Source organism: Oryx dammah, unplaced genomic scaffold (assembly GCF_014754425.2).
Source record: "Oryx dammah isolate SB20612 unplaced genomic scaffold, SCBI_Odam_1.1 HiC_scaffold_2, whole genome shotgun sequence".
In the NCBI taxonomy this organism is placed as follows: Eukaryota; Metazoa; Chordata; class Mammalia; order Artiodactyla; family Bovidae; genus Oryx; species Oryx dammah.
The window spans coordinates 177,169,429-177,181,740 of NW_024070186.1; the positions used below are offsets into that span (position 1 = coordinate 177,169,429).

At 44.3% G+C, this 12,312-nt stretch overlaps 1 protein-coding gene and 1 long non-coding RNA gene across 5 annotated transcripts in view; one reads left to right on the forward strand and one right to left on the reverse strand.

Annotated features, from left to right (window-relative positions):
- Positions 1-3,431: 3,431 nt before the first annotated feature.
- On the reverse strand, positions 3,432-6,099 carry LOC120876037. Its single transcript, XR_005724103.1, has 2 exons — positions 5,904-6,099; positions 3,432-5,305 (listed from the first exon to the last, which is right to left on the reverse strand). It is a non-coding gene; the product is annotated as an uncharacterized LOC120876037 (long non-coding RNA).
- METTL9 (methyltransferase like 9) overlaps positions 4,146-12,312 on the forward strand; it is a 50,749-nt gene continuing 42,582 nt past the window's right edge. Inside the window, exon 1 of one of the 4 annotated variants that reach the window (XM_040257743.1) lies at positions 4,146-4,242. In XM_040257743.1, coding sequence (XP_040113677.1) covers positions 4,198-4,242 — 45 coding nt within the window. In that variant the 5' untranslated portion in view covers positions 4,146-4,197. Of the gene's footprint in view, positions 4,243-6,063; positions 6,541-12,312 lie in introns of those variants that run through there. The other 3 variants (XM_040257739.1, XM_040257726.1, XM_040257733.1) reach the window with 3 other exon arrangements.

Genomic DNA, 12,312 nt, shown 5'->3' on the forward strand with positions numbered 1-12,312 from the left:
GATCGCAGAGTCACACAAGACTGATCATCTAACACAACAATTGTAGAAGAGCTTAATAGCTGCTTTCAGTATCTACTTTGTCAGTTTTAGGGAAGTATATGGAACAATTGCAGGGCAATTCTGAGGTTTTGGTTATCTAATAACTGAATACCTTTTGCCTGGATTTAATGATTTGTGCACACAGTAAGTTTAAGGAAGATCCCAGGCTAAGTCGTAAGACAAACTCACATTAGTTACGGCTACTAACAAATCAATCACAGTTTTCACAGAGAAGGGAGATGGTTCTGTCTGATTTTCAGGCTGATTGATTGCTCAAGTATTATCTTTCATAAACGTATTCTTTCTCATTTTTAGACCAGTTTGTGGTTGTGGTTATGCAGGATAAAATAGTGGTCTTCTCTCATGCCAGCAGAGATGTGGTTCTGTGGAAGGCATCTAGTCAAGGCTATGGTTTTTCCAGTGGTCATGTATGGATGTGAGAGTTGGACTGTGAAGAAAGCTGAGTGCCAGAGAATTGATGCTTTTGAACTGTGGTGTTGGAGAAGACTCTTGAGAGTCCTTTGAACTGCAAGGAGATCCAACCAGTCTATTCTGAAGGAGATCAGCCCTGGGATTTCTTTGGAAGGAATGATGCTAAAGCTGAAACTCCAGTACTTTGGCCACCTCATGAGAAGAGTTGACTCATTGGAAAAGACTCTCATTCTGGGAGGGATTGGGGGCAGGAGGAGAAGGGGACGACAGAGGATGAGATGGCTGGATGGCATCACTGACTCGATGGGCGTGAGTCTGAGTGAACTCCGGGAGATGGTGATGGACAGGGAGGCCTGGGGTGCTGCAATTCATGGGGTCGCAAAGAGTCGGACACTACTGAGCGACTAAACTGAACTGAACTGATACAAACTATTTAAAATACTTAGGTTTATGCACAGGCTTGCCAGGTAGCACTAGTGAGAAATAAACCATCTGCCAATCCAGGAGACAGAAGAGACATGGGTTCCATCCCTGGGTCAGGAAGATCCTCTGGAGGAGGGCAGGGCAAACCACTTCAGTATTCTTGCCTGGAGAATGCCACGGACAGAGGAGCCTGGTGGGCTACAGTCCACGGGGCCGCATATAGTTGGACACGACTGAAGTGACTTAGCACGTGTTTATGTACATACATACATACATGCCTTGTCTACTATAAAATATTTAAAGTTTTAAAAGCTTTCTTAACATACCATGCAATTTTTTCATGTATTTCATATAGACCATATGTTTGAATATTTTACAGTCACAAAATAAGGCTTTATATTTTCAAAATCAGACTATGAAAACACAGTGGCATGAAGTTACAGGGTGAGTTGGGTGAAGAAGAAGCAGCCTTTCACAGGATCAAACCCACATACATGCAGAAGACTGCAATTAAGAGGCCAAGGATAGGGATGTTTTGAAAATATATGTAAAACAAGATGAAAGAGTTCTGGACCTTTGAAAATGCCCCAGAAAGTGAAGGAAAACAAGTCTTCTCTTTTATCAGAGCTCTGACTCAGACCTGCTAGTAAAAGACCTTGCTGGGTTGAAATATACATTTAAAGAAATAACATATTTTTCCTTTAAGTGGATCAAACTATTACATGGGCAAATTTCTTTTAGGGATCCTAGAAGCAGTAGTATACATTTACAACCTAAGTACATAGGTGGCTTACTGTGATGTTCGCAGCCCAGAGGATTCTTACAGGTACCTCACGTTTTTATCCCACAATTACTGGGTGCACCTGTAGTCCAGAGGAACTTGGGCAACTCGGAAGCTCTCAGGCTTAGCAAGGAGATGTCAAAACGAGGGCTGCAAAGCCACACTTCCTCTGGACAGCTTTCATTTTCCTAACAATGTACACTTCTTTTGTAGCACGCAGCAGACTGTAGTGAACTATTCATTTTGTGATTACTTGGACCCACAAAGTAATCTTCCTTCTTAAATAGTAAGCTGTGAGGATGTCATTGTGTTTATTTTGCTTTCCTCTCCATTTAGTCCAGGGCCTCATGTCTGGCATGTACTCAATAAATCTTTGCCAATGTGAAAGTGGCAGTTCTTTGTCTTTCCAACTTTATCCCCGACATAAATTGAAACAGGTATGAGATTGCCATGGGAGGGAGGCTGTGGGGTCCAGAAGGTTCTAAGTAGGTGAAGTGCTGTGGCTGGCACAGAGGTGATGCAAACGAGCCAGCTGGGAAGAGGGGCAAAGGTTTTCCTACTAAGAAGATAGACATGCCTGACAAGTACATAAACTTGAATTTGCTGCCTGATTTTGTGATTCTTAGGCTTGAATGTTAAGCAGTTTTGTGTTTCATATTCTTTTCAGCCACTTTCATCCTCACTCTCTTAGTTCAAAGTCTCAGGAAGAGGTCTGGGAATAGACACAGGAGGAGGAGCTAACATCCTGGGCTCTAAGGGAATGTCTTATGGAGGGTAGCTTTGCAGAGACCAGTCACATTGGGAATAAGCATTGTTATTATGATAACCTTGGTTGAGTTTTTACAGTTTACAAGGCATTCAGATCATCTGATTCTCACAGACGTGTTGTGAACTAAGTGTGTGTGTGTGTGTGTGTGTGTGTGTGTGCTCAGTCGTGTCTGACTCTTTGCGACCCCGTGGACCACAGCCCACCAGGCTCCTCTGTCCATGGGATTTCTCAGGCAAGAATACTGGAGTGGGTTCCCATTTCCTCCTCCAGGGGATCTTCTCAAGCCAGGGATCAAACCCGCATTTCCTGCACCTTGTGCATTGGCAGGTGGATTCTTTACCACTGAGCCACAAGGGAAGCTCTCAAAATCATGGCCCCAGATTACAGATGAGGAAAGGGAGGTTCAGGAGAGGGTGAATTATCCAAGTTATAGTGAAAGCAAGAGAAAATTAACATTTTTTGGAGAACTTACTATGTCCTGAGGCACTATACTAAACACTCTCTATATTTTTTTTTACTTTTAATTGGAGGATAATTGCTTTACAAAATTATGTTGGTTTCTGCAGTACAACAACGTGAATCAGTCATATGTCCCCTCTCTCCTGAACCTCCCTCCCACCTCTACCCCATCCCACCCCTCTAGGTGGTCACAGAGCCCCAGGTGGAACTTAACTGTGTTACATAGCAACTCCCCACTAGCTATCTGCTTTACACATGGTAATGTGTAGGTTTCATTGCTACTCTCTCAATTTGTCCCATCCTCTCCTTTCCCCACTGCGTCCACAAGTCTGTTCTCAATGCCTGTGTCTCTAGTCTTGCCCTGCAGATATGTTCATCAGTACCATTTTTTTTCAGAATCTGTGTTAATATATAGTATTTGTTTTTCTCTTTCTGTTTGCACTCTCGCCTTAAACACTTTATCAGAGACCATAGTGATGTCACTGCATATGTCTGAGATCATATCAACAAAGTTCAGATAAGAATCCGTTACATTTACTAATATAAAAAAATTTATTGAATACAGTTACTAATTTTATTTTTTTAGAGGTGCTCATTGCTTAATAACCATAAGGAACATCTACTGAATACACTGGGGAAAGCTTGCATTTTTCTTATACTCCGCAAAATATTAAGAAGCATAACAACAATCTAAGTCCATGAAAACATGTGATTATACTCTTTTTAGATCATTATCTCTTCAACAAGATGACAATGAACAACAGTGGCGGCACATTTTGTGTTTCTCTACAGATCCAGCTCTCTCTATATAGGTTCTCTTCCTAATTGAAAAGAGAACATGAAAATGCCGTAAATTGCAGCCGATAAGAACAATTACAACAAAAAGCGCCCTGCCTAGAGTTCTAGATAGGAAAGTGATCCAGTCAAGATTTGGGACCTATGCACAGAGCTGTGACCCCAGCTAGACACCTGAGCCCTGGTCAGGGTAACACTGAGCAGAACCCAGCACAGAGGGTGTCATTTATGTGTCCTTTGAATATCACTGCATTTCAAGGCCAGAAAGAATATTGGCTCTTAGCTGGCTTTTTGTGTTATCTGTGCCTCTTCCCCTCTCCATGAGGGATAATTGAGGTTTTAATATACAGCCAGTGACATTCTAGTCGATGTAGGAAAGGGGCAGTCCCTGAGGGCAATCTGAACTTCTGCTTAGTATATTTACTCTTGCTGTTTTCCTTCCTCCTCATTTGTAATTCAGGAGGCTCTCTGAGAAGGGAGAGACAGCAAGGCTTCTTAGATGGATCGAAGGACTGTGAGCTGGGATACCAGGTTCTATGAAAAGGTCTGCTATTGAATTTGTTCTGCTACCTTTAGGCAAATCATTTGATCATGCTGTGCTTTGGTTTTGTCCTGTGCTTGCTAACGGTAAACAACATGTAGTTGACTATTCTGTGATTATTATAGAGTATTTAAATATGAGACTGATTTATTTTTCCAGGCCACCTGCTCAGGTCTGAAGTGAAAATCTGCTTCTTTGAGATGTTGGGCTTTGTGGCAGTCAACTGACCCTAAACCCTTCAGACAACAGCAGCCATCTAGTTGCTGCTTCTCAGCCCATCAGGCTTACTCTATAGTTGAGGGGCTTATCTTGTGGTCTCCTTTGTTTGCAGAAATGAAATATGTCATTCTATACGTTCTTGCTGCTTTTACAGGCCCCTGCCCAACCCTCCCTCACCCCCTCTAAAAAGATGAAGGCTTTCTTTGGCACAGAGTTGCTTTGCCTGTGACACTGATCCTAAGAGGCAGTGGAGACAGATGACATGGCAAACTGAATTATCTGAGTTTGCTACTACAGTTCCTTTTTGATGATTTGGGTCTGGACCACTAGAGGTTTGAACTAGATTTAAAGGTGCAGGCTCTTCGGGATTTTGGCAGGAAGCAGTTAGAGTATGCTGGAAAGAGAACACAAAGTACCCTCCTCCTCTCTGCCTTTTTGGTTTGTTTGTTTGTTATAGCCTGTGTTACATTAGGCAACAAGATGTCCCTGTTAGTGAAAGGTGCCAAGCTGACGTTCTTAGAAGCTAATAAAAATGTTTGTGGATAAGGAAGGGTTTTGTTCCTCATCAGTGATCCTCACGACACTTTTAAATAACCATCTCTGAAGTGCACGAATGGAGTTAACAGAAAGGTTTCTTTTGTTTTGAATTAAAATAAAATGTATTACATGATGTCTAGTGCAGTTAAATTAGAAGCATTTTCTAAACAAACCTAGCAAGGTGTTAAAGGGATAGGATCCATGAAATGTTTGACTCCTTACTTGTAGCTTTGGTGGCAGCAGGAAGAGCTTCAGACACAGGAACACAGTGTAACCTTTCAGTTTTGAAACGTTGCTAGGTCTTCCTGTGCTATAAATGATCAAAGACACATCTGGGTAAATATTGCTTGCAAATCTTGGTTGGCTTGAAGAGTACTGGATCCAACTTCCGTTTGTTAATTCAAGGAAACGAGCAGGCAGGGACTCGAATTTGGGGTCTTCATTCTTGGACAGGATCATCAATACACCAGAACATAACTTGCAGGTGCCCCAACTGCAGAAGCTTCCAACAGAGGCAAGAGTTTTCGCCGATGCCTCTTAGAGACAGGTAGCCAGCAACCTGCCAGGCTTGAGGAACTGGGCGGGTAGGTGGGGAGGGATTGGCGGTAACATTTTGCACTTAGATTCACGTCTACTTTGCAGTTCCTGCAAAGCAGGGTGTAGGTCCTTGGGGTGGACGTCTGGCTGGTCGGCTCTAGATGTGAATAGGAAGCCATGTAGCTTGGCAATTATGTTAAAACTGGCAATCTCTGTCTCTGGCAAGGACTTCGTCTGTATGAATGTACGAAGGGGATGAGGGTCACCCCGGGGTCAATCTGCACAACCTGGAGAAAAGTCCCGCCCAGGGGTGGATGAGGGGCCCAGAGGCAAAGACTAAGGCGACGAGAGACCAGACCTGCGTACACTACCTTGGAGGGACGGGGAGGCTTCGGTTACCGCCTTCGGAACGATCACCTCTAGCCTAGAAGTATTAATATTAAAATCATTTCCGCCATTGTAAGGAGCCGCAACAAGACGGCAGGCGGGGACGCGCGCCAGGCGGATGCGCGCTCCCTTTGTCCCGCCTCCCGGCCGGCTGGCTCTTTAGGCCGAGGGAACGCGCTTCGGAGAGAAGGCGCCGCAGGCGTTGCGATTGTGCTCCGGGTGGAAACTGCCTTCCGCGGCGGCGGCGTTCCGGGGGCGGAGAGGACCGGGTAGGCGGGAAGGTTGAGCGCCGCCCGCTCCTCCCCACCCCCTGCCTCGGCCCTGAAGGGGCTGGATGGGCGGCGAGTCGGGCGCGATGGCTCGAGCTTGGGCGGCGGCGGCGGCAGCGGCTGGAGGCGGCGGCGCGTCCTCCTCCTCGCCCCGGCGGTGATCGGAGCGAGCGGCCGCAGGCCCCCGATGAGACTGCTCGCGGGCTGGCTGTGCCTGAGCCTGGCGTCCTTGTGGCTGGCGCGGAGGATGTGGACCCTGCGGAGCCCGCTCACCCGGTCCCTGTACGTGAACATGACGAGCGGCCCGGGCGGGCCGGCGGCGGCCGCGGGCGGCAGGAAGGAGAACCACCAGGTACGGGGCCGAACCCGAACCGGGCCCGGCGGGGCGGGGGCGGGGCGGCCAGCCTTCCCGCGCTCGGCCCGGCTATTGTGCGGGGCGCTGCGGCGTGAGGCACCCCCCCGGGCCTCGCCCCGCCGCCCCGGCCCCTCACAAAGTTTCCCCCCCACCGTCTTCTGGGCCGGGCGCCCGGTCCGCGCCCCGCCGCTCCTTTTGTTCGGAGGCTCGCGAGGAGGACGACCTCCGGTTTCCCTCCCGGGCCCCGGCGCGAGCGCCCCGGAGCCCCGCATTGTTCCCGGGTCCCGGCGGGTGATTGCAGACACTCGGCCACTTCGGCGTCCGCTCCCGGCGGCCGGCCGGAGGAACTTTGGGGCCGGCGCGTGGCGACCCATCTGGGGACCCATCTGGCACCGAGGCCTGAGAACTGAATGACGCGACCAAACCCATTACCCCCGACAGCTCCCATCAGCCCCGAGTATCACGCCGAAAAGCCGGTCCCTCTTTTTGTCTGGTTAAATCTCTGAACGTACAAAGGTTCCATAAAGAAATTTAGCCGTGCAGCGTGAGCCATTTAACTCTCTGGGCTCGTTCGGGTGACATTTTCCCTAAGCACTTAAAAAGGTGTTTGATAAGTCGTCACTCCTCTCCTGTCGAACCTTCTTCCCCTCCTACCTAAGAGAGAGATTATCTCCTTCAAACTTTGATTTTGGTATCTGACCGGAGAGATGTAACAAGAAAGGTGATGCAAGCTTTCACTGGAAGGGTTATTAGAACTGGGCAGGAGCGAATTCTTTAAAAGGGTTGTAAGTTGTGCACCGTGAACGATGGCGATGTGGCTGGCTGGATAGTCTTTTCATTATCTTCGTTTTGTGCCACTTAAGTATGTGCATTTGCAGAATTAAGAGTGAGGTCTTTCGTGTTTGATTATAATGTAGTTTGCGGTTAACATGACATTGAGAAGAAAACCTCTTGGCTTTTGAACTCTGCCGGAGTATTGGTTTATAATAGCTAGCAGTTATAGTACATTTTGCTTTCCCAGAGAGCGGTAGCTAATTACTCCCCATCTTGTGTCTCATCATTTTCATATATTACTTTTCTTACGATGCCAGGTGTTTACCCTGAAGTTGATTTCATGTGTTCTAATAAAACTAAAGAATTATCTAAGGAGATAAAACAATCCATTCAGAGAAATAGTGTTTAGTTTTTATTTAGAAAATATTTGTAGTGGGCTTTTTCTATTTTTAAAGGAAATTATAAATGTCCATAGAATTTTTTTGTAATCCCACAGCTATTGTACTGATACTTTGTTAATCACTCCTATGATATTGTTAGGGGTGTACATAAACTTAGTAGGTGACCTTAACCTGTAAAACCAGTTACTCTGCAATGGATTAGTCATTTTTAGAGTTGTACTGTAGTGATAATGTTCAGTTACTAAGATATATATGTCGAAGTAACATGGATAATGATGTAAAACAGTGAGTAGAAATGTCATCTTTAACAGCTGGTAGAAATAAAGTTCTGGGTAGGATAAAAAGGAGGCTTATTTCCATTGACGTGGAATTATAGTAGAGTCTCTTGACTATAGATATTTATTATAACACTTGAGATTACTGCTACTTCAGTATACTTGATGTTTTCAGTGCTCATAAAAGAAATGGACATATTATAAAAACTGAAAAACTGTTTAAGTCACTTGATTTTTATGGGGCCTAGGTAGAATTATAGCTGCAGACACAGCCTCAGACGATGGCCTAACGAGACATCTCAGAATGTCTTCTAATTGTGTACTTTTAAAAAGTTGTATCTGTCAAATTCTAAGGAAAATTAATATTGGTTTCCAATACCTCCTTTGCTTCATTATGTTTCTAAGATACTCAAGTATGTGTAATAACTGTGTATTTTAACCAATTGCACATAACAATTTGGGCAGCTAGTTTCTCCAAATGAAGACTGATCTGGTGCTTTTTGAATATTGAGTAGAAGGGGGACGATTGGCTCTTTTCCTTAGAACAGTCACTCACATTATTTTGAGTTGATGCATTCACATTATGAAAATATTGTCCATGAATAAAAGATTAAAGTGAACAAAAGAGATGTTTATGGAAACCACAGTGAAATAAATGAAATAGACTGTTCTCTCTCCCCTGGCTGGGTTGATGATTTGTTATCTGCTTTGTGTTCCAGGATCCTTACAAACTTTGTTGCTTGTGAAGTAACTTAACTCTAAATGTTTTCCCTCCCTTCAAGTTAATAGTTCGTACTAGATCTTCTGGTGTTCATTTGGGTATGTGGCTTCCATAGCCAGCCATCTGGTTCTTTTGCAGTTGCATGGAAGTAGGGTTACGGATTTGATTGAACTATACTTACAAGTTTTGCTTATGTTTGATTAAGAAATTATGGTGGCGGATTCTTTAAAAGAGAGATCTTAGGCAATGTTTGTTCATTAAAAATGGCTATTTAGTTACTGAATCCTGGAGAGGCAAGGCTCCTTTGGGCTAAAGCAGCTCTAAACCATAGTCCCAGCACCACTTTAATACCTTGGTTTGCTGTGCTTGGTGTGCTAGTTTCACAACTGGGATTTGTGTTTCATTTTGGAAAAGTGAGAAGGAGGGGAAGGGGTTTCTCAGCACAGATGGATACGACTTGCCAGCCAAATAGGCACCACTGACTTTTTTGTACAGACTGTAAAGTGAGGAAAAAAAATTTTAAGAAGTTTGCTTCAGAGAAAATTTCCAGTTTTCTTAATCAGCACATTCTTAATCACAGATTGAAAGCTGGGTAGTTTGACTTATTGGAAAGAAATTGAGGCAGGTAGTGAGAAACTGGATGCATGACTTTTCAACATTGGCTGACCCAGAACTTACAAAGAAAGTAATAACGACAATAACTTTGAATTTAGTCTTGAGGCATTGCACCTGCTAGTTAACGCAACTGTTAAAGAGCTATTGAAACATGAAAGAACTCTTAGGCCACACTAACTAGGTTCTTGATAATAAGAGTTATTCAACAGCTTCTCAATTGATAGAGTGACAAAAGAATTGTTATAGAACTCCCTGGAACCAGGCCAGGACTGTTTCTCCAGCTGATACACTGCCAGGTTTTTTAAGAGCACAGATAACATTATCTGTGGAATTAATAAGGTAACTTGGGGAGGGAGGTGGGAGGGAGTTTCAAAAGGGAGGGGATATATGTATACCTATGGCTGATTCTTGTTGAGGTTTGACAGAAAACAGCAAAATTGTGTAAAGCAATTATCCTTCAATAAAAAGCAATTTAATAAATATATAAGGTAACTTAAAATTGTAAATATGTATATATCTGAGTTTTTCTTTTCACCTTCTTATGTAAACTCAGAAATGTGCTCTGCCATAAGCAATGATGGATTTAAGACAGAATTGAAACAACTTGGATTTTCTTTCAGATGAAAAAATATCAGTACTTGGACATCACAGCCAGAAGTCAAAAGTTGTGCTAAATACAGGTTCCATCTCCTGCTCCTCACTCCCCAGTTGCCTTGTGGAGGTGGACCAAAGTTAGGCATGAGTTAACAGTGCCCAGAGGGGTCAGCCAGCTAGCCAGACAGATGCTGATAGATAGGTTTGTGTCCTCTGAACTGCCTTTGAAAGTCCGGAGGCCTTTGCAGCGGAATACCAAAGAGATTTTGAAAAGAGTTTCTTTCCTTCCTTATAACCTGTGTTGAAACCCTAAACAAGTGTTAGCTTCAGTTTTACAGAGCACAAGGAAGGTCCCTTCTTGGGGTATACCAGAGGCCTTTATGTTCCCCTGTGAAGGTACCCTTGGGACCCTGATACTTCCTGTAAAAGACTTACAGATTCTCTGAAGCTTTGTTAAAGTCTTGGGATTATAAACTACTAACAGCTAGTATTTGAAATGAAGATTGCCAGTATTTTGTTTATTAAATCAAAATTGAAGTGATTTAATCTAATTTTTCCCTGCATGTAAGTGAGGGTGTCTTGTTACTCTGCACTTTCAAGTCTCCTATAAAGAGGTTGTTGGTTTAGGTTTGTATCATTTGTAGGAAAAGAATGAATGATTTGAATATTTACACCTGTGCTATGCATATATACAAGGTGTGTGTGTGTTAGTTGCTCAGTTGTGTTTGACTCTTTGCCACACCGTGGATTGTAGCCCACCAGGCTCTTCTGTCCATGGAATTCTTCAGGCAAGAATACTGGAATGGGTTGCCGTTCCCCTCTCCTAGGGATCTTCCTGACCTAGGGATCAAATCCGGGTCTGCTGCATTGCAGGCGGTTGCTTTACCGTCTGAGCTACTAGGGAAGCCCTTGTATAAGGTATCAGTGTATCCGATACACAAGGCATCAGTGATTAAATGTCTGGACTGATATGATTGCATTGTAGAACTTAGAATGTGATTTCTGAATCCTTAGCTGTCAAGATCAGTGTCCTCAGGTTGGTCTTTCTACCTACTGTAGTAGCTAAGATTCTCTTGTACTCCGTTAGTGAAGCCTTTCTGTTTGCCTTTAGTGGTATTGAATATCTCAGGTCTTTGGTTACTCACTTCTTTTGAGAATGGCGGAGTGCCCAGACCTACAGTGTGGTTTGAGGCATTCCCTTGAACCTTAGTTCTTGACTGGCTTTTGTGAACCTTGAACAGGAAGGGAAAGAAAATCAAGTTATTGGGCTTCTATTAAGTGTCAGGCACTGTGTATATATACTATCCCCTCTAATCCTTATAACAACTCTTGGAGGTAAGTGGTACATCCCCATTTTACAGAGGCTAAGAGTGATGACACTTGCTTAAGAGCACAGTTAATAGATAGCAGAGTTGGAATTTTGAATCCTGCTCTGTCTGGTTTCAAGGCTCACCCTTTCCCCACTGTTTCCTGGTGTCCCTCTTAGGAAGCCTTGTTGCCTGAGGGGCTGTGAAAGTAGGTTGCCTTCTTAATAGCACAATAGCACGCTGTACCCACTCTAGTGGAGCTCTGTGTAGACATTGAAATTATGTAACAATACAAGTTGTTTTTGCAGTTTGGGAGTAGATAAAGATGAAAGCAAGTGCTTGAAGTTCTGGCCTTTATCCTGTTTGTGCATGCTTTGGTCACATTTAACACTGGGGGGAAAAAGTCTAAACTGTGGTTTCTTTCTTGTGACACCAACCAATTCTCTGACACCAGCTAGGTGTTCTGTGATTCACTTCTATTTGACACTACCCAGGATTAAGCTCAGAGATGTAACGGCTCCCTCCTGCAAGGAGGAGGGAGACACTGTCCTCATGTGTGTCTCACAGACCAGCTACAGGTTGAGGGTCCACAGTCTACCCATGCTTCTGTCCGACTTGGTTACAAATTCTGGGGTTTCCACAACCCCCCACTAAGTTAGATAACGATTCACAGAGCTTAGGAAAACACTTGGTTTCTGTTTACAGTTTATTATAGAGGATACAACTTGGAAGCAGCCAAATGGAACAGAGGCATAGGACAAGGGACTGGTGGGGGAAGGTAGAAGGTGCCACAGAGCTCCCAAGCCCTGTCCAGGTGAGCCATCCTCCCAGCTTGTCCGTGTGTTCAGCTACCTGGAAGCACCCAGAACCCTGTCTGTTAGGGGTTTATGGAGGTTTCGTTACCAAGGTGTGATTGATGAAATCTTTGACCAGTATTGGTTAAATGCAATCTTTAGCTTCTCTCTCCTCCCTGTATATTAGAGGTGGGACTGAAAGTTCCATCTTGCCTCCGGTCATCACATGACCATACACTCACTCTGGAGTTTCCCCAAGGTTTTAGGAGCTCTATGCTGGGAACTGAG